At 41.8% G+C, this 22564-nt stretch overlaps 1 protein-coding gene across 2 annotated transcripts in view; it reads right to left on the bottom strand.

Annotated features, from left to right (window-relative positions):
* Nucleotides 1–6487, bottom strand: part of SWAP70 (switching B cell complex subunit SWAP70) — a 68950-nt gene extending 62463 nt beyond the window's left edge. For both annotated transcript variants that reach the window (XM_069469558.1, XM_069469559.1), the window contains exon 1: nt 6367–6487. In XM_069469558.1, coding sequence (XP_069325659.1) covers nt 6367–6465 — 99 coding nt within the window. In that variant the 5' untranslated portion in view covers nt 6466–6487. The remainder of the gene's footprint in view (nt 1–6366) is intronic.
* Between the last annotated feature and the right edge of the window lie 16077 nt (nt 6488–22564).

The raw sequence follows: 22564 nt of genomic DNA, 5'->3' as shown, positions 1-22564 counted from the left end.
TAATAAAGATTCAAACTACCCATGTTCTTCAAAAAATTTTTTCATTTAGATCCTCACCAGAGTTGTAAGCTCTTTTACTTCAAAAAGGTACAATTAAAAAGAAAAAAGCTGTTTCTAAAAACAACAGGATAAAAATGCACAGCCAACAATAAGCTTATTTCAAGACATTTCCAGCACTGACATGTAATTTACACTGCAACCATAATTGCAAAGTAAAATTATAAGAGAGGTTACAAAAATATTACTAGATTTTGCTGTATTTAAGAGGAAAACACTATAACAATAAGAGAATTAATCTTAAGGTACATTTTGATCTCTAGAAGGAACATAAGAAACTAGAAATAATGCTTACCCCCAGGGCAAGGAACTAACATGGGCCAAGGGTTAGGGGAAACTTACTTTTTGCTTTTGTAAATGCCCTTTTGATTTTTATGAACTTTATGCTGTGTATATATGAACTATCCAAAAAGTTTCTTTTTAATATATATCTGTTTAAATAATAACCTTCCTTTTTTTTTTTTTTTACCTTCTTGGAATTGCATGTATTACATTTCTAAGTAACACTGGAGATTTACCATCTTTCAGCCAGACCCTTAAAATTCTAAATAATTAGTCTCACTACGTGATCTTAGAAACTCAAAAAAAAATTCTAAATAAAGATAATTTTTAAACATCAATAGAGGAGAAAATAATTATTGTCTCTATTTTTACTTCAAATCATATGCCCTATTCCTGTTTCCATTATGACTTCTGCAACTTTACACCATAACCTAAATGTAACAAGGTCTGTTTCAGATGGCATATTATTATTAATAAGGTTTTCTAGAATATAGAATCCACACACAAATAAATGTACCTTATTTAAAAAAAAAAAAATACAATCAGCCCTCTGTATTCCTGGGGTCCACATCCACATATATTCAACTAACAGTGGACTGAAAATATTCCAAAAAAAAATTTGCATCTGTACTTAACATGTGTAGAGTTTTTTCTTGTCATTCATTATTCCTTAAACACATAGTAAAACAACTATTTACATAGCATTTACATTGCATTAGGTATTATAAGTAATGTAGAGCTGATTTAAAGTACAGGAGGATGTGCATAGGTTATATGTAGATGCTACACCATGTTATATTAGGGTCTTGAGCATAGATTGCCAAGAAAACACCCAAAGAGATTACAGAGAATGTGGAAGAAGTAGAAAGAATCAAGATAAGGAAAACGGAGACAGAAGTGGTTCTCTTTTTGGCGGCGATAGTGGGTGGGAGGGTTAATGAAGACTCAAGAAGACTACTGACCTGCAATGAACTTATGCCTAGTTGTTTTAACAAGGAAACATCACTGTGACTAGACAACCACTGAACATCTGTTTCTATTGTAGCTTATGTATATTACAAGTGGTTTTTAAAATCTGTGTAGTATAGTTCTATTTTACTGATAAGTTTGATAGAAGTGTATGTTTGCAAATGTGATATTTTAAGATATATATACATACAGGTTTTGTCCACAGTTCCTGGCTCATAACTACCATACTCCTTGCTGTATGTTGGGGCACTTTAGGCCTCTCTCTGAGCTTATCCTGCCCTCCTTTCACCTGGTCCTTTTTCTCCCCAAGACAGGCCTTAAAAATTAGAAATGCACTCTAATCTTCTTCCACTTTTCTTCCTGGGAGCTGGCCATAAAGAAATTCTCTGACCAACCTGGTCTGATTATAGGTCATAAGACCCCCCATTTCAGAAGGGGTCCTGCCCCATACACTGGAGGAAGGACTGCTGCACAGAGCCAAAAGGAATATCAACAGACATGCCTTCCTGGGTTTCTCTACTCAGTCTTTTATTATGACATCATACCCTTTTCATCTAATCATATTTCTACATGGCTGTCCATGCTTTAATCATGCTATCCAGTGAAGTCTCCATAAAAGGCCCAAGCTTACAGGATTCAGGGAGCTTCTGAAAAGGTGAACATCTGGAGGCTTATAGGAAGGTTAACAAGAATTCATCCATATGACAGGAGGGTGGTGCACCCCAACTCCATGAGGACAGAAGCTCCCGAATTCATTTGTTTGTGACCCTTCCAGACCTCGCCCTATGTATCTCAACTGGCTGTTTATTTGTATCCTTTAAAATATCCTTTGTAATAAACCAGTAAACATAAGCATTTCTCTGAGTTCTGTGAGCCACTCTAGCAAATTAATCAAACCCAAAAGAAGGGGTCATGGGAACCCCAACTCAGAGCCAGTCGGTCAGAAATTCCAAAGGTCCAGACTTGCAACCGGTGGGAAGGTGGGGAAAGGTCTGTGGGACTGAGCCCTCAACCTGTGGTATCTGATGTTATCTCCAGGTAGACAGTGTTGGAATTTGTAGTGGAGGACACCCAGCTAGTGTCTGATGAAGACATGATTGCTTGTTTGGTGTGTGGGGAGAAACCCCCATACATGTCATCACAGAAGTGTTCTGTGTTGATTTTTGTTGAGTGAGAGCAGAAGAAAAACAGTTTGTGTGTTTTTTCCACTCATACAACAGTTAAATGATATCTTTATTATGTTGCCAATTTTTTCTTTGGATTATATTTCAAAATGTATTTAGATAGTGATTTTTGTTTTATTTAAAAATATACTATTAGTTAATAATAAAAATTAGGTATAAAAATAAGCTTTGTACATACTACACTAGAGACCTTCAAGGCCAATGTTTACAAATTATGGCAGTGATTCAAACACATTTATCTAAATTCAGTACTACATTACAAAATAAATCTTCTTAAAAGTAAGAAATATATTTATTCCCAAAATGATGCCAACACTGTACACTTTTCACAACTTCTCTTTACAGAAGAAATATGTAGGTTATGAGCTATGAAATGAAAGAATCACTCTCATTACTTTATAAATTCCAAATATATAAAAATACATATACATGTATATATGACAATAACACTAATAAATTAACTCTCAAAGATAACAGATCATGTTTTCCTTAAAACTCTCTTCTCCCTCAGCTCCAATGTTGCCCCAAAGTGGTTTTTATCTGGTTCCCTTCTTCTCTTCTTCCTCTCATCACCTACTCTATCCATTCTCCAAGACTGTCAATGGCTCTTTTCTCTCCTTTTTCCAAGCTTCAACGACCAGATTCTGTACTGACAGCATACACTTCCCAAACACATCATCTCCAGCTGAACATTCACCCACAAAGGACCTAAAAAAAACCTCTACATGCTCAAAACTAACTATATCATTTTTTCTCTAAGTAGCTTCTCTCATAACTTTCCCCAATATATTTCTGCAGCTTTATCACCAGCAATAACTCTCTCTCACACACACAGGAGCACACACATGTATATTCTACACCCCAGTCAAAATAAGTCCCACAGAAGTCCCCATAAATAAATGCCTGATTAATTTCTGTCTCTCATAGTAGTTCACAGGGTTCCCCAGAGCTAATAGCAGTCAATAAATATCCATTAAATGAATGAATGAATAGAAGGGGCTTAATCCTCTCCCACTCCTACACAATCACATCTAGCTTCCTTCAGAATTCATTTCAAAAAAGCTTTTTTCATGAAGCAATCCCACCACTAAGAAGTAATTGCCTCTTCCTCTAAATTCTCATGGCCCCATATCTTCTGTCACACTCAGCATCTTCTACCCAATATTCCTGAATTTCTTATCTCTACCATAAGACTTTACGTTTTTCAACGATAGAATAACTGTCTATTATAATCTAAATCTATAGAGAGAGAGAGAGTGCCTTCTCTAATGATCACTTAGTCTCTTAATTTGCCTACCAAAATTTAAACTCTTTGAAGGCAAAGATTCATATTTGTTTCTTTTCCCATACCTTTTACTAACATACCCATTATATATACTATTTAGTGAATTTATCCATTTTCTGCGTCAAAAGTTGTGAAGGTAATTGAAAACGACAAGTGTCAAAAACATTTTAGAACACCCATACAGCTTCCCAAAGCAATAAATTTTAACCATCATTTTGGGTATATAATTTTTAGTCTGCTGTTTAACAAATCAATTATATGATATTTCCTACAAGGAGGTATTAACTCTTATGAGCCTAAAAAACTAATCTTTTTATTAAATTAGCATGGTACCTTACACACAGTAGACACACAAAAGGTTATTGAATGAATGAATCATTCAATCAAGAAATTAAGGCAAAAACTCTACTGCTAGCCAATGGGACACAGAACTTCAGAGTCAAACACCAAAAAGGAGAGACCTAAATAAAAATTTTAAATATTTTCAATTTCACAAACACTGGCAAGATGAAGAGAACTGAATAAATGCCAAAGTCTCTTACATAGACAAAGGACAGACAAAATACAATTATACAGTGCATTATCAACATCTTGTGGGTGAAATCTACGAACTGGAATTTAACACCTCCTGCCAGGCATGCTGTCAAGCATCCTCTGGACAACTGGTACAGTGGCCCACACCTGTAATCTAGCACTCTGGGAGACCAAGGAGGGAGAGTCGCTTGAGCTCAGTGGTTCTAGACCAGCCTGGGCAACAGCAAGACTGTCTGTACCAAAAATAGAAAAAATTAGTCAGGCGTGGCAGCACATGCCTGTAGTCTCAGCTACTCAGGAGGCTGAGGTAGGAGGATCGCTTGAGTCCAGGGGTTTGAGGTTGGAGTGAGCTATTATGACACCACTGCACTCTAGCCAGGGCATCAGACTGAGACCCTGTGTTCAAAAAAAAAAAAAAAGAAGACCCAGCTCTGTGCTATCTATAACAAAACCACTTTAAATAAACTCGTATAGGTAATTTAAAAGTTAAAACAGTAAAAAGTAAAATGCAGCTCTGTTCATAATCCCCCAAAACTGAAAATAAACAAATCTTCAAGGGTGAACAGATAAAACCATGGCACATCTATTCAATGGAGTATTATTTAGCAATAAAAAAATTATTGGTACACAAAAGATAGATGAATTTCTAAGGCTTAATGCTGAGTAAAAATAGCCAATTTCAAACTGTTACATACTATATAACTCCATTTATATAGCATTGTGGAAAAGCCAAAACTAGAGCAATTAGAACAGATCAATGGTTGCCAGCAGTTAGGGGTGGGGGGAAGGTAGGGCAGCAGGAAGGAGCCTTTTGGGATAAGGGAGCTGAAGAAACCCTGGTTATGGTGGTAGTTATATGAATCTATACACGTGTAAAAATCCATAGAACCGTAGACCAAAACAGTCAATTTTACTTTGTTCATTTCTTAACATAAAGTAAAATAAAACTTCAATGGATATCTCCACTGGCTCTTAAAAACTATGAGTCTATGAATAAGAAAAAGAGAGGAGGGAAAAAAGAAGACAAGGGAGAATGCTAAATCCTACTGGCATAAAAGCCACTACTCACAAGAACCTTCATATATACAAAGCAAACCTAATCTTCAGAAATTCCTTCCCAGAAGGGTTTTATTAACGAAAACCAGATATTCAGATCCAAAATGTGTATATTTGAAAACGTCTGTGAATGGCTCTTCTCATCTGTTCCTATATTTTATACTTTCAAGAAGTTGCCAGTTTCTCCTGGCTGAGTGCCACTTTCCCTGCTTGGGGTTACTCAATTTGCAAGCATCATTTTATTCGTACCTTATACTCTCACTTCGTGATGGGATCTTTGGCAGTAACGACTCTGCAAAAGCAGTCGCCTTTGCAGGGTGCCAGAAAGATGAGTGCTCCTCCCCCGGAACTAAGGTCCCTGTAGGACATTGCTCACCCTCTCGACTAGCTCCAGACGTGAAGACGCTGGGCGGGGAGGTTTTCACGAGTCAGAAAAGCGTGCCTCATCGCCAAAGCCTCCCAGAGGCGGAGAACGCTGGAAGCCAGGCTCTGGGGCATTTCTCCCTCCTCTGACCTGCCCTGGCTCCTCGGCTGCAGCAGGACGTTTTGAGGAGTGCCCCGGTGGGGGGACGTGGGCTGGAGAAGGTTCTGCCCAGTGAGCTTGGGCAAGACCCTTCCTCTCTCCGAGGGAAGTCAGGGAAGGTCGTCTAAAGGAGCTTCCCACCGCCCCCTTAGAGTTCAAAACTTTCTGGGCTCCTGGCGCCAATGCGAAACCACACTCTTCCCTCACATACCCCACCCCAGCCTTCCTCGCTCCACTCACTCCCCGACCCGCGGGAACTAACACACCCGCCCGAGGGCACAGCCCAAAGGCAAGAGGAAAGCAGAAAACACCAAATCCCGGTCTCTGCACACCCCACCCCAAGCAGGCCTCCGGCCGCAATCCGACTCGGCCCTCCCCTCCCTGCGGTCACGGCCCGCCGGTCCGGCTTCCACTCAGGGGAAGTGGAGAGCGCGCCGGCGACGGCCGGGCGAGGGGCCCGGACAGGGGGCGCCCACCTTGAGCTGAGACTTGGAGACCTTGCCGCTGTGGTCCAGGTCGAGCGCGGTGAAAGCGTGCCAGATGGCCTTGAGCAGCTCGTCCTTCAAGCCCCCCATGGCCGTGGCCCTCCTGCCCCGACTACCCCGACTGCCCGTCCGCCCCGCCTGCCCTGCCAGCCCCTCAGCGCCTCTGCTGCCCCTCAGCCTGCGCCACCGCCTGCCACGAGGTCACCTGACCTCTGCAGGCCCCGCCCCCTCCAGGCCCCGCCCCCCCGGCGCCTGCCTGGAGCCGCGCGCTCTCTAGCTGGGGCGTAGGTCTGCAGGTCCTGTCGCCCCTGGTCGTGGGAAAGTCTAGACTTCTGTCCTGGCCAGGACAGTAAACACCATTCCGAATCTCCCTAATGTTTCCCAGACCAGCTCAGGCCATTTTTGGTGCTCCTGTACACAGCAAACCAATGCCCCCCATCCCGAGAAAAAACACGAGAGACCGGGTGAGCGGCTTGCCTGGCTCCGGCCGGCGTCCCGCAGTGGAAAAAGGGAGTCCTGCTCCTGCCCCGGGGACGGATTCACTGTCTGAGGAGGCTGAACGAGTCCCGGAAAAGTCTCCTTAGTGGGGCTCAAATGCTAGCGCAGTCCCAAGAGGGGAAAATGGGGGGTTGGGGGAGGCAGGGAGGACCTCAGAGGGAAGTTGGTTCGTTCATTTTGCAAACGTTTATTGATGTCTACTCTAGTGGGCTCTGGCGGCACAGAGAGGAAGTTAAGGTGGGTTAGAAATCAGAGGGTCCAGCAACCTTTTCGTTCCAACCCTAGCTCTCTTATGAAGAGTTTGACCCGGGGAATGCCTCTGTTGCTGGTGTTTCTGTCCTTGTATGACAGGAGATAAGGGAGGGAAACAACTCAGCAACTCACTCCACAATCTAATCAGACTGGGTAGACCAAGCCAGGTGCAGTGGCTCACACCTATAATCCCAGCACTTTGCAAAACCGAGGCAAGAGTATGACTTGAGGCCAGGAGTTGGAGACCAGCCTAAGCAACAAGACCCCATCTCTACGAAAAAAAGTTTTTTTAATTAGCTGGTTGTGGTACCAGGAGCCTGTAGTCCTAGCTACTGGGGAGGCTGAGGCAGGAGGATAGCTTGAGCCCAGGAGTTTGAGGCTGCAGTGAGCTCTGATGGGGCCACTGCGCTCCAGGCTTAGCTACAGAGTAAGACTCTGTCTCAAAAAAAAAAAAGGTAGGCCATTTATTTATGAAAGAACTTATGCAAACCTAGAGGAATGTCCTCCTGATCGTAGCTGTTCAATTAATGTCTGTTCACAATGATCATTGAACTCTTTGGGCTCAAATTTTCTATATATAAAAGGAGAATGGCTGCACCAGATGTTCTGGAAGAGTTCTAGCATCCTAGGATAATGACTATTGCTGGCTAATTCCAGTCTGATTAAGTCACCAAGCATCTCCTCTCCAATCTCCAAGGCGTCACAGTGCATCTCCTCTCCAATCCTATGCTGAAATCTCACAATATGGAGAGAAGAATAAATACCAAGAGTTTGCAAAACAAAGTGGTTCTCAAATAAAGTTTGGTTTTGTTTTCCTTTATGTTCCTTAATGCATACATATATACCTTAAGAAAAAAGGGAAAAAATCTTCATAAGGAAGGGATATTTGGAAAGAGTAGGAAAAGAAGGAGCTGCTTCAATGAGTTTGAGATCAGAGGGAGACCTGATGGGGCAGAGGAGAGGATGGCCCCATGGAAGGGAAGGGGCAGAAGCACAGGGAATGTCAGCCCCTCACTGTGGCAGCCCTGAGAGTTCCACTTCATTTCATCCCATTTGTCAGGACTTATCTTGCCCTACTAAAGTCCATTTCTATCATTTCTCTTCCCTAATTACAGCCCAACTCTACCAGTCAGCAAAAATGCATGGTTTAACCTCTAATTTCTTCACACCAACTCAGCTTCCCCTGCATAGTGACAAAAAAGAAACTCTCCTAATTCTCAAGGTTCAGCTTAACCACTAGATGACACTCCTTCTCTCTCAGCATCTGAAAGCACCAAACATATTTCAAAGACTTTTTCGATCACATGATGAAGACATTCTGGACTTCCAAATTCCTCCTTTTCCATAATCCCCATTCTCACAATCCAAACAAATTTTAAAGCAGCATGATGTCATGGGAAAAGCTGTGCTTTGGAATCTAACATATTATATTAGTTACATTGCTGTGTAATCAACCAATTAACCCAAAATTTAGCAGCTTAAAACAATGATAAATATTATTTCATATTTTCTGTGAGTCAGTAATTTAGAAGCCACTTAGCTTTATAGTTCTGGCTTGAGGTCTGTTGGGAGATTGCAGTCAAAACATGGGGCTGTAGTCATCTGAAGGCAAGGCTGGTGCTGGAGAATCTACTTTCAAAGTGATTCACTCACACAGACTGGGTGCTCACAGAAGACCTCAGTTCCTCCTAATGTGGGCCTGCCCTCAGGCTGCTTGAATGTCCTTACGACACAGAAGCTGGCCTTCAAGTGATTCAAGAGAGAGAAAGGTGGAAGCTGAAACATCTTTTATGATCCAGCCTCAAAAGTCATTCATAGCCAGGTACAGTGGCTTATACCTGTAATCCCAGCACTTTGGGAGGCCTAGGCAGGGGGGAATTGCATGAGACCAGGAGTTCGAGACCAGCCTAGGCAACAAAGTGAGATCCCCTTCTCTACAAAAAAATTTAAAAGTTAGCCAGGCACGGTGGTGTGTACCTGTAGTCCTACCTACTCAGGAGGCTGAGGCAGGAGGATATTGAAGCCCAAGAGTTCAAGGTTATAGTGAGCTATGATAGCACTACTGCATTCCAGCCAGGCAACAGAGAAAGACCCCGTCTCAAAAACAAAATTTACCACCATTGGTGATTGCCCAGGTCAAATCTATTTAATGTGGCAGGGGAACTACAAAAGATCACGAACATGAATATCAAAAGGCAAGAATCACTGGGAATCATCTTGGTAGTTGGCTACCACACAGATGTGAGGCAGAATCCAGGTTTCCTCATTTATTCACCTATAAGTAAATATGAGGCTTCATTTCCTCATACGTAAAATGGGGATGCTAAATATTTATCTTGCAAATCTGATATGAAGCTTAACTGGGAGGCTACTATGTGTGAAACATAGTATCATGGTATCTGACAACTGCTGATGTTTGGCTCATGTGGTGGTTTTATATTTTGTCAATTTAGCTAAACTAGAATTTGGTTCCCCAGATGTCCCTTCCCAGTATGGTTCCAGGATAGAATTGGCCACAAGAGAAATTTGTGTAAGATTTAGAAGGAGCAAGTGAAGCAGCAGCCCTCATGCTCTGAAGGTTGATGTGTGGTACCAGATGCCACTACAGATCATGTGGTTGTTACTGGTCCACTAACACCCTTTGTTGGTGCAGAGCATCAGCTGGCCCACAGCTCCTCCAGCTCGCACCAGATTTCCTATTTCAGTTTCTCTAAGCCCTGGGATAAGGCACATGTGTAGCTCCATGGTAAGGGCATTTGCTTATGCTACAGATCACATGCTCATCCATGAGAGAGATGGCTGTGAGTTCCATTTTGTTTCTGAGGGTTCCAGTTAGTTCTGTGGAGTCTAGTGTGTCCTCACTCTCCCCCAATTCAATCCATCTTTTCTTCCTTCATGGCTGCTAGTCCTGATGACCTAGCAATTTCAGGCCCATTACTGGATGCAGAGGCAACAGCCCTCCATAGACTTCCTCACCAGCTTTCCTTTGTGATCCCTGGTTAGTGACTTTTTTCTCATCAATCAGCCATCTCCTTTCAGACCTTTTCTTCCCTAGCTTCTCCTGCAATTGTGTTGTATCTAATTCCTTTAATAAATCCTGTATTCCATAATGGTGCTCCTTCCCTGATCAGCCCCTAACTGATACTGAAATTGGTAAAGTTAGAAAAAACCATGTGCCATTGGCTTTGGATAGAGGTAGGTACTCAGATGAAGCCTTGAAGGACAGTGAGGGAATTGTTATTGAAAGTTAGTGTTATGAGTTGAATTGTGTCCCTCAAAAATTAGTATGTTGAAGTCCTAACCCCTAGTGCCTCAGAATGTGGTCTTATTTGGAGACAGGCTCTTTACAGAGGTAATCTAGTTATTATACAATGAGCTCATTAGAATGGGCCCTAATCTAATGTGACTGTTGTTCTTATAAAATGAGAAAATTTGGACACAGACACGCATGCACCCAGGAAGAATGCCATGTGAACATGAAGGCAGAGATCAGGATAATGGGTCTACAACCCAAGAAATGCCAAAGATTGCCAGCAAACCACCAGAATCTAGGAGAGAGGCATGGGACAGATTCCTCCTCACATCCAAACCTGCCAACACCTTGACCTTGCACCTCTAGCCTCCAGAACTGTGTGACAATAAATTTCTGTTTAAGCCACCCAGTTTATGGTACCTTGTTACAGCAGCCCTAGCAAACTAATACAGTTGGATAAAAGGTGACCCTGTTATAACAGTGACAGAAAGTTTGGCAACACTGTTGTCTGAGGTAATGTAAAAAAATAGAAAGTGTAGCGGGTGTAGTGGCATGCACCTGTAGTCCCAGCTACTCAGGAGCCTGAGGTGGGAGGATCACTTGAGCCCAGAAGTTCAAGGCCAGTCTGGACAACATAGTGAGACCCAATTTCAAAAAGAAAAAAGAAAAGAAAGGGTATCTAATGAAAAATATAAAGGTCACTTATTAATCTTGTGGATTTAGCTAAGAAGATTTCCAGTCAGAATGTTGAAATTGCCAACTAAGAAGAGAGTTGAACTAAAGAAGGAATGGTTTAATTTTCATGTAACATTTAGAGGGAATATAAAAAAGCCAAGATTTACTGGGATCACAAGTAAACCTGTTTCTAATCTATAGTCTCTCCCAGCAAAAGATTCTCACAGCAGGAGATGGCCTAATAGCCGAGATAAATCCAGTACACTTCAAGTAAAGTATGGCCTCTGGGTACAAGTAACCTCAGGATTTTTTTGTTTTTTGTTTGTTTGTTTGTTTGTTTTGTTTTGTTTTGTTTTTGAGACAGAGTTCACTCTGTTGCCTGGGCTAGAGTGTTGTGGCATCAGCTTAGCTCATAGCAACCTCAAACTCCTGGGCTTAAGCGATCCTCCTGCCTCAGACTCCTGAGTAGCTGGGGCTACAGGCATGTACCACCATGCCCAGCTAATTTTTTCTATTTTTAGTAGAGACAGTCTCACTCTTACTTAGGCTGGTCTCAAACTCCTGAGCTTCTTTCTGGGAGTCTACAATTTGGGTGCATGCCAGGGAGAGGCTGCCTACATGACTATCCCTCAATGAAAGCCCTGGACCATGAATCTCTAATGAATTTTCCTGGTCAGCAACATTTTACATGTGTTTTCACAACTCATTGCTGGGGAAAATAAAGATGTTTTTTGTGACTCCACTAGGAGAGGACTATGGAAGTTGGAGCCTGTTTTCTCTGAATCTTGCCTCCATGTGCTTTTTCCCTTTGCTTTTTTCTCTGTGTCCCTTTGTTGTAATAAATCTTAGCCATAAATATGACTACACGCTGAGTCCTGTGAGTCCTCCTAGTGAATCACTGGTCTTGGGGAACCCCAACACAGGCATGGGTGGGAGAAATAAATTATCACTTTATTTACAGTTCTTCAGATCAAGAGGAATTTCAATCAAGGAGCTCCATCCACACCTGAATCTAATTTATATGAGATCCTGGACTTTAAGCCAGTTCCATGAAAGGGACATGAACTGTGGTGGCTGGGATGGAGCAGGGTCTGTAGTGAACAGTCCCTGAGACAGCTGCCATTAATTCCATCCCTCCCTACAGACACATACTTTCCTTATATTAAGAGGTAAAGTCCAATTCCCCTCCTCTAGGATTGAGGGCTAGACTTAGTGACTTGTTTGACCAATAGAATTTGGCAGAAGTGACAGCCTGGGACTTCTGAGGCCAGATCATAAAAAGTCTTACATTTTACCTGGATTTCTTGGAATTCTTGTTCTTGGGTTGCTCCGTCTCAGAACCTTGTTGCCACATGGCAAGCCTGTATGGAGAGAGAGCCATAGCGGTTTCAGCCATACTGGCCCAGATACCAGATATCTACGTAAAGGAGCCATCTTGGGAGCCATCTAGTCCCAGCAGACACTGCATGGAGAACTGAAGCCCCAGACGTATGGCCCTAGTCAACCTGTTCCAACCACCTCCAGCCATTTGAGCCAACTCAGCTGAGCCCTCAGCCATTAAGAAGCAAAGACAAGCCCTGCCCAAACTCCACTGGATCATGAATATAATAAAATGGTAGTTGTTTTATGGTACTAAAGTTTGGGTGAATGGTTATGTAGCATTAGATAACTGAGCAACAGTGACAAGATGTTTCCTTCTCCTGCTAAGCAGAAAAGATTCTTTCTTGGCCTATGCAGATTCTTCCCCTCACCTGCCTTCCAAGGGGGGGTCCTGCCTTTCCAGACCAGTCTTTGAGCTGTTTTTTATAATGGAGAATTAGGAAGAAAGGAAGAGGGAAAGAAGAGCACAATGCAGAGGTTTGTTGGGGGGAAAGGGCAGTTGAAAAAAATGAAAAGTGGCTGTAATATGTGAAGGCAACAGGTGTGAAAGGGGTAAAGGAGGAATTCTAAGAGGTCTCATGGGAGACTACATGCCTCCATAGTGTTCAAAATGTACAAATAAAGGACTGGGAATGTATTTAAATTAGTTTTGGCCACATGGACTGTGTTCTTTTATTTAGGACTAGCTTGGTCATGGCTGACACTCACGGCTTTCTAAGTGTTACAAAAAAACAGCATTCCCTCCCCTCGGATTGTGTTCCAGACCAGCCTGTCTTTTCCTGTTAAGTGCTACAAGGGAAAAGTAGGGGTTGATATGAGGGTATACACAGCTGAATATGCTGGTCTGTTTCTTGGGAGTAGGGAGGGCTCCAAATGAGGAATTGACAATGAATCTGAGTCCCGAAGGATGAGATGCAGTTAACTGGGCAAAAAAAAAAGAGGGAAGAGCCTTCCAGACAGAAAGAACAGCCTGAAAGGAGGATGGTTTAGTCAAGAAAACCACATGCAGGCCAGAATCATGGGAGTGTGGCAAACAATGGGGAAAACACTGAGATGAGAGACGTTAGAGAGGTTGGCAGCTGAGTCTCTTAAGCCAGGAGCACCAGGCCAGGCCTATCAGTTTTGTAGAGCTCTTATCTTCCCCAAAGGCCTGAAATACCCTGTAATCACTGGACACGTTCTGGCAGCAGGAAGCAGAAATACTGAATGTCTGTGACTGAAGCTGGTGGAGATAGGAGTAGCATCCAGCCTCTGGCCACTGGGTTTGGCAGCAGCTGATAGCCTCTTCATTACTGCCATCACCCACAGCTTTCCTGCGGAGGAGAGGAAGTTTCTGGTTACATGGGAAGTTTCATAATCCAGCCCTGGATTTAAGCAGAGCCTTAGGGAGAGAGCCTGCCCCATGTCCTCAGAGCCAAGTGAGACTGCAGGCTCCTCAAGTGGTGAAAAAAACATTCCTCTCTGCCTCACAAGGTTATTATAGGAATGAATAAAATAATAACAGTTGTGAAAGCATGGCATAATCACTATAGCATCCAAATGGGAGGGACGATAGTGACAAACAAGAAAAAGGAGAATGATAATAATAGGGTTCTGATGCCAACAAGGACAAAGTCCTCTGTGCCCTTGAGATTGGGTGATTTGTTCAAGGTACAAAAGCAGCACAATCTGAGCAGGCACAGTGCCACATGCCTGTAATCCCAGCTACTCAAGAGGCTGAGACTAGAGAATCCCTTGAGCCCAGGAGTTTGAGACCAGTCTGGGCAACATAATGAGACCCCCAACCCCTGCCTGCAAAAAAGCAGCAAAATCTGGTCTTTTAATGACAAGAATGGCATGACAGGACTAACTCTGAAAGACTTCCCGGACATTATTAGCTGGAATTTAGCCCAGCATTCTATGAAAAAAATCCCGATTTACTGATCTTGCACTGGGCCCAAGGCCAGATCTACTGTCACAATGAATGCATAAAAATCCTCATCAGCCTGACCCACTGAGGACAGGGACAAGAGTAGAGTCAGGAGAAGCTTATCAGAGGTGGAGTTCGAGTCTTGAAAATTAATAAAAATTCACGGATAACTGTAGAGGAAGAACATACCAGAAAGAGGTAGCTGCATGTGCAGAGGTATGGGAAAATTTTTTTTTTAAATGTGGGAGATGAAAGAGAAAAAGAGAATTATAGGCTGGGTGAGGTGGCTCACGCCTGTAATCCTAGCACTCTGGGAGGCCAAGGAGGGAGGATTGCTTGAGCTCAGGAGTTTGAGGTTGCTGTGAGCTAGGCTGACGCCATGGCACTCTACTCAGGGCAGTAGAGTGAGATTCTATCTCAAAAAAAAAAAAAAAAAAGATTATAGAATGATGTTTTGGCTTTGCAGTCAGAAAAGTGATCAAAGAGAGAATTTTTTTTTTAGGAGAAACTGAATTCAAAAGCCAGGCAAATTCACAGCCAACATCATACCCAATGGTGTAAAACTGTAAGCTTTTCCTCTAAGATCAAGAACAAGGCAAGGATGTCCACTCTCATTACTTCTATTCAACATAGCACTGGAAGTCCTAGCCAGAGCAATTAGGTGAGAAAAAGAAATAAAAGGCATCCAAATCAGAAATGAAGAAGTAAAATTATCTCCGTTTATAAAGGATATAATCTTATATGTAGAAAACCCAAGATTCCACCAAAAGAACTAATAAATGAATTTTAGCAAAGTAACCATGAAACAAAACCAACACTCAAAAATCAGTTGCATTTCTATACACTAACAATGAACAATCCAAAAGGGAAATTACAAAAACAATTCCATTTACAACAGCATCAGAATGAATAAGGCTGGGCATGGTGGCTCATTCTTGTAATCCTAGCACATTAGAAGACTGAATATTATTAAGATGTCAGTACTACCCAAAGTGACTTACAGATTCAATGCAATCCCTATCACGATCCCAATAACATTTATTGCAGAAATAGAAAAAATATCTTAAAATTCATATAGAATCTCAAGGGACCCTAAATAGCCAAAACAATTTTTAAAAAGAAGAACAAAGCCAAAGGTCTCACACTTCCTCATTTCAAAACCACTGCAAAGCTAAGGTAATCAAAACAGTATGGTACTGGCATAAAGACAGATATATAGACCAATGGAATAGAATAGACAGCCAAGAAATAAGCCTTTACATATATGGACAAATGATTTTTGACAAGGGTGCCAAGACCATTCAAGGGGGAAAGGACAATCTTTTCAACAAATGGTGCTGGGAAAACTGTATATCTACAGGCAAAAAAATAAAGTTGGATCCTTACCTAACACCATACACAAAAATTGACTCAAAATGGATCAGACCCAAAGGTAAGACCTAAAACTATAAAACTCTTAGAAGAAAACATAGCACAAAAGCTTCAGGACATTGGATTTGGCGATGGTTTCTTGGCTATGCCACTAAAAACACAGGCAACAGAAGAAAAAATAGACAAATTTGACTTCACAAAAATTTTTAAATTTTGTGCATCAAAAGACAGTATTAACAGGGTAAAAAGGAAACCTACACAATGGGAAAAAATATTTTCAAGTCATATATCTCATAAGGGTTTAATATTTAGAATATATAGAGAACTCCTAAATCTCAACAACAAAAAAAATGAACAACCCAATTTAAAAATGGACAAAAGACTTGAATAGACATTTCTCCAAAAAAGATACGCAAAAGGCCAATAAGCACATGAAAAGATGCTCAATATCACTAGACACTAGGGATATGTAAATCAAAACTACAATGAGCATATCACTTCATACCCAGTACGATGACTACTATCAAAAAACAAACAAATAACAAGTGTTGGCAAAGGTGTGGAGAAATTGGAAATCTTATCTGCCATCAGTACGAATGTAAAATGATACAGTCCCTGTAGAAAACAGTATGGTGGTTCCTCAAAAAGTTAAAAATAGAATTACCACATGACGCTACAATTCTATACATAGATATATACCCAAAAGAATTGAAAACAGGGCCTCAAAGAGATTATTTCGTAACATCGTTATTCACAATAGCTAAAAGAGAAAAGCAACCCATGTCCATCAATGGATTAATGGATGAGCAAAATGTGATATATACATACAGCAGAACATTATTCAGCTTTAAAAAGGAAGAAAATGGGCAGGTGTGATGGCTCATGCCTGTAATCCTAGCACTTTGGGAGGCTGAGGTAGGAGGATTTTTTAAAGTTAAAAAATTTTTGTGGAGACAAGGTCTTGCTATATTACACAGGCTGGCTGGTCTCGAACTTCTGGCCTCAAGTGATCCTCCCACCTCAGCCTCCCAAAGTGCTAGCATTACAGGTGTGAACCATTGCACCAGCTCTAGAGTTTCAGTTTTACAAGATGAAAAGAGTTATGGATGGTGATGATGGTTGCACAACATTATGAATGTATTTTATATCACTGACTATATACTTAAAAATAGTTAAGATGGTAAATTTTATGTGATGTATATTTTATCACAATTTTAAAAACTGGGGAAAAAAAGCCAGGCAGACCATCAAATGAGTGGTAAAATCTGAAAGGACTAGACAGAGAGGAGGGGAATCTGGTATAAAACCAGAGGTGCAGAGATGAGGGAGACCAAACCAAACCAAAGACCCAAACCCAAGGGTAGGAGACAGAACCCAAAGAAGTGCCTGAGATTTGCACACCGTTCCTGTAGTCAAAGGCAAGAGTGTGACATGAGGGCTTATGGGTAATGTCCAGCTCAGATGTGACATACAACTACAGTTGACCCTTGAACAACACAGGTTTGAACCGTGTGGCTCCACTTATACACAGATTTTCTTCCACCTCTGCCACTCCTAGACAGCCAGGCCAAGCCCTCCTCTACCTCTTCCTCCTCAGCCTACTCAACGTGAAGATGATAAGGATAAAGACATTTATGATTATCCACTTCCATTTAATAAAAGTAAATATATTTCATTTTCCTTATGATTTTCTTAATAGCATTTTCTTTTCTCTAGCTTCTTTTATTATATTCTTACCCTGAGCAGAATCCCAGTGAACACTAAAATTTAAAGAGTGGCTTAAAGAGGAGGCCATGACAGAGACTAAGAAGGGTCAAAGTCTCCCCAGCCCAGCACCCCTCTCAGCCTCACTCCCCCTTCAAAGTACCCTTTGTTCCTAAGTTAATTCTTGATCTTTTCCCTCCATCTTCTCCATCAAAATCTGCTTCTCTTAAGTGTGGGAAAGCAATGTAAATGAGAGCAATTTATACTCAGATTTGAATGAGTAATGCTTTTTTGCCTTCAGCCATCGTGAGTGTTAACCTACAAGTGTAAATTAATCTCTGGTGGATGAAATTTCATCCTACTTAACCTAGGAATGGCAAAGAAAGTTTCAATTGTGGCTACTTTGGCCATTTACTTCAGCTGGGGGAGGGAAACGGAGAAGAGCTGGAAGGAGCCCGGAAGCCTCTTTGAAGTCCTAATTGAGGGCTATGCATGTGGTTCTTTCTCAACACATTTTTCTAATGGGAGACATTGACAGTTTGAATGTGATGTAAACCTCTGACAGCCGTATATACACAGAGATTCTGGGTAAATAGTGGTATCTAAGTATGACAGGGCAGACGCTGGCATCCAAGGTCCAGTTCAGCTTCAGGCCACCTTCCCTCCACCCTTCATCAACTCAACAAGGACAGAACAACTGGCCGGGCGCGGTGGCTCACGCCTGTAATCCTAGCACTCTGGGAGGCCGAGGCGGGTGGATCGTTCAAGGTCAGGAGTTCGAGACCAGCCTGAGCAAGAGCGAGACCCCCGTCTCTACTAAAAATAGAAAGAAATTATATGGACAACTGAAAATATATATATAGAAAAATTAGCCGGGCATAGTGGCACATGCCTGTAGTCCCAGCTACTTGGGAGGCTGAGGCGGGAGGATCACTTGAGCCCAGGAGTTTGAGGTTGCTGTGAGCTAGGCTGACGCCACGGCACTCACTCTAGCCTGGGCAACAGAGTGAGACTCTGTCTCAAAAAAAAAAAAAAGGACAGAACAACTCAGGCCTCAGACTCCACACAAGGAAACTGATGGGAAAGAGTAGTAGGGAAGAAGTCTTCCCTCTCTGTCCAACTTTACCCTCTGGGGAAAGCACCAAACATCTTTTCTTCCATTCTTCATTCCTTTCTTTGCTCTACATCCCTGCCTTCCCTCCTTCCTTCCTTCCCTCCACAAATATGTATTGAGCTATCTTCTCCGTATCAGGTATTGTCCCAGGCACTGGGGATCCAACAACGAACATGCAGGTATGGCTCTCCCCCTGGTGGACTCAAGGATTGGTGGAGGACCTGTCCCTTCTGCTGATGCCTTGAGGAAGAGGCCATGCCATGTGAGTGCTGCGGAGTGACCATTCCAGAGCTATTTAGCAGGCTCTCAGAGTAGCTGCCTGCTCCTTCCCATATTTCCAATCTTTTCCCATCTATCTCATCATCTAACCTTTAATCTATTAGCAAAGTCATCCAAAGAACGGAATCTACAGAGTCAGCTTGTTTCCTTTGTATAGCATCTAATTAATGCACTGTCTTGTAGCACATTATCAGACTCTCTTTTTACCCAGTTATTGTGTGACCATCACGGTTATTCAGTTTTTCCTGTTCTTGGTATAATTCCAGCTTTTTTTTTTCTGGACACAGAATCTTGCCCTGTCGCCCTGGCTAGAGTGCAGTGGCATCATCATAGCTTCCTGTTATGATGACCACTCCCTTCACTCTTGCTCAGAGTGGTCTAGAACTCCTAACCTCAAGCAATCCTCCTGCCTCCACCTCCCACACTGCTAGGATTACCAGTGTGAGCCACCGGGCCAGCCAATTCCTGCTTTTTTTACATTAACTCTTTGGCTTACTCACAGTTCCCTGTATACTCTTCTCTCGTTACTAAAGTATAGTTTATATACAAAATATACTTACCAGGAAAAAACAAAACAGCCAAAAATATTAAAACCTACTTTTAAAATTAATAAGAACTTAAATATATCCTATTGTATTTATCCTCTTTTTGTATTACAATTACCTTTTTTTTTTTTTTTTTTTTTTGAAGATAGGCTCTTGCTCTATCACCTAGGCTAGAGTGCTGTGGCATCATTACAGGTCACAGCAGCCTCAAACTCCTGGGCTCAAGCGATCCTCTTGCCTCAGCCTCCTGAGTAGCTGGGACTATAGATGCATGCCACCACGCCCAGCTGATTTTTCTATTTTTTGTGGAGACAGAGTCTCACTATGTTGCTCAGGCTATAATTACCTCTTGATATACTTCTTGTAAACTTTTCACTTTGATTTATGAACTTTTACAAATGTTCTAATTAACTATAATTATTATTCTTTTTGATGCTCAAAAGAATCACAATGTGACCAGTGGGAACCCTCTTTGTTTGGCTTCATTGTCCGATCAGTACTATTTCAAATATTTTTGAAAGCAGCCTTTTCTTTCTTTCTTTCTTTCTTTTTTTTTTTTTTTTTATAGTGACGGGGTCTTGCTCTTGCTCAGGCTGGTCTCGAACTCCTGAGCTCAAGCGATCCTCCCTCCGCGGCCTCCCAGAGTGTTAGGATTACAGGTGTGAACCGCCTTTCCCCACCTAGCACCCTTTTCTTGATTGTTACAAGCCCCTCCCAATTTTCCCCTCCTCCAAACATGGAATTGACTATGCTTCAAAAAGCCTTAATTTTGGCCTGGCTCAGTGGCTCACACCTATAATCCTAGCACTCTGGGAGGCCGAGGCAGGAAGATCACTTGAGGTCAAGAATTTGAGACCAACGTGAGCAACAGCAAGACCCCATCTCTACTAAAAACAGAGAAAATTAGCTGGGCAACTAAAAATAGAAAAAATTAGCTGGGTGTTGTGGTGCTCACGTGTAGTCCCAGCTACTCGGGAGGCTGAAGCAGGATGATCCCTTGAGCCCAGGAGTTTGAGGTTGCTGTGAGCTAGGCTGATGTCACAGCACTCTAGCCCAGGCAACAGAGCAAAACTCTGTCTCTATACCTAAAATAAAAAAGAGAAGAAAGCCTTAATTTCCTTTTAAGGAAGAGTAGAATCCAAAATCTGGATGTTGGGTGTGTAAATCAGTTTGATAGTGTGTAGAAGGACACTGTTTCTAGGGGACAGACCTGAAGAATATTTTTCTTTTTAAGGCCATGAGTTTTTATTAGAACTTTCCATTTTTATTCATTCTATATTATTTTTTGTTCTAAAATAAAAGTTTAATTAATCTGCTCTACCATATATTTCCTTAATTTTTAACCCTTCACCAAATCTATTCTTATAACCTCTTCCCTTTTATAACCTTTATTTGAATCATCTATCACAATTCCGAACTCTCTTCATTGATGCAAATTTATTTGCATTCATTTTTTGTCCAAAATAAATCAGTGCTCAACTGTAACAAAGATTTTACGGTTAGCTGTGCACATGTATACCATGGCTATTTATAAATGACCTGTGTTCTGCTTCTAATTTAATCCTTTTTTTTTTAATAATCTAAGTATAATTATGATACAAACAAAGAGCTTAGTATTTTAATCAAATAAAACTTGATTATAGGCAGGGTGCAGTGGCTCACACCTGTTATCCTAGTATTTTGGGAGGCCAAGGCATGAGGATTGCTTGAGGCCAGGAGTTTGAGACCAGCTTGAGCAAGAGTGAGACCCCATCTCTACAAAAAAATAGAAAAATTGGCCGGGTGTGGTGGTGTGTGCCTGTAGTCCCAGCTACTCAGGAGGCTGAGGCAGGAGGATCATTTGAGCCCAAGAGTTTGAGGTTGCTGTGAGCTATGATGACACCACTGCACTCTAGCCAGGGCAACAGAGCAAGACTCTGTATCAAAAAAAAAAAAAAAGGATAACAAATGCAAATCTGATAATATTTATTTTATGAATTGTTATTGTGTCAATCAGATGGTTAAGCATGTATAGAAAAGTTTGCATAAATGATGAAATTATACACCTGAAGATAGTATGTCAAGAGTTAGACAGCAGGAGAGATGGGGAAAGATTGGAAATACGGGAAGGAGCAGGATGCTATTAATACTCTGAGGGCCTATTGCGTTGTTATGGAATGGTAACTCAGCATCGCCCACATGGCATGGCCTCCTCAAGTTGTCAGCTGAAGAGACAAGACCTCCACCAATCCATGAGTCCACCAGGGGAAGGGCCATCCCCAGTGCCTGGCACAATTTGTGATACACAGAAGATACTCAATACATATTTGGGGAAGGAAAGAAGGAAGGAAGGCATGAATGAAGAAAGGAAGGAAGTAAGGTCGGGTGTAGTAGCTCACGCCTGTAATCTTAACACTTTGGGAGGCCGAGGTAGGAGGATCGCTTGAGAGCAGGAGTTCAAGACCAGCCTGAGCAAGAAAAATTAGCTGGGCATTGTGGCGCACACGTGTAGTCCCAGCTACTCAGGAGGCTGAGGCAGGAGGATTGCTGGAGCCCAGAAGTTTGAAGTTGCAGTGAGCTATGATGAGGCCACTACACTCTAGCCTGGGCAACATAGCTAGACCCTGTCTCAAAAAAAAAAAAAAAAAAAAAAAAAAAAGGACAGAAATGAATGCCTAATATATTGGGGGAGTTATATTTCCAATCATTCCAAACAAGTGGATCAATATGTATCAAAGGCAGTACAATCAATCATATAATACTAACCAAGCAAAACTTTAAAAATACATAATTTCAGGAAATTCCCTATGAAAGATATAGGCATGACAAGTGTCATTAATGGAGCAAGTAAAGTTTAATGATTAAAAGGGGCCCAGCATCCATATAGTGTATGAATCCGTTTGTATGAAATGTCCAGAGTGGGCAAATCCATAGAGACATGAAGTAGACTGGTGGGTGCCTCGGGCTGGGAGGAGGGAGGAAATGCAGAGTGACTGCCAATGGGTTTCCTAGTAGTGTGATGGAAATTTTCTAAAACTGATTGAGGAGATGGTTGCACAACTCTGAATATACTAAAACCATTAAATTGTATATTTTAAATGGGTATGTGGTTGGATTTTTTTGTGTTTTGAGAAATGGTTTTGCTCCATCACCCACACTGCAATGCAGTGGCCTGATCATGGATCACTATAACCTCGGACTCCTAGGCTCAGGCAATCCTTTCACCTCAG

The sequence above is a fragment of the Eulemur rufifrons genome, chromosome 6 (genome assembly GCF_041146395.1).
Source record: "Eulemur rufifrons isolate Redbay chromosome 6, OSU_ERuf_1, whole genome shotgun sequence".
NCBI classification, from domain to species: Eukaryota; Metazoa; Chordata; class Mammalia; order Primates; family Lemuridae; genus Eulemur; species Eulemur rufifrons.
The sequence above is the reverse complement of the archived record's forward strand: the minus strand, read 5'-3'. Positions and strand labels throughout refer to the sequence as shown.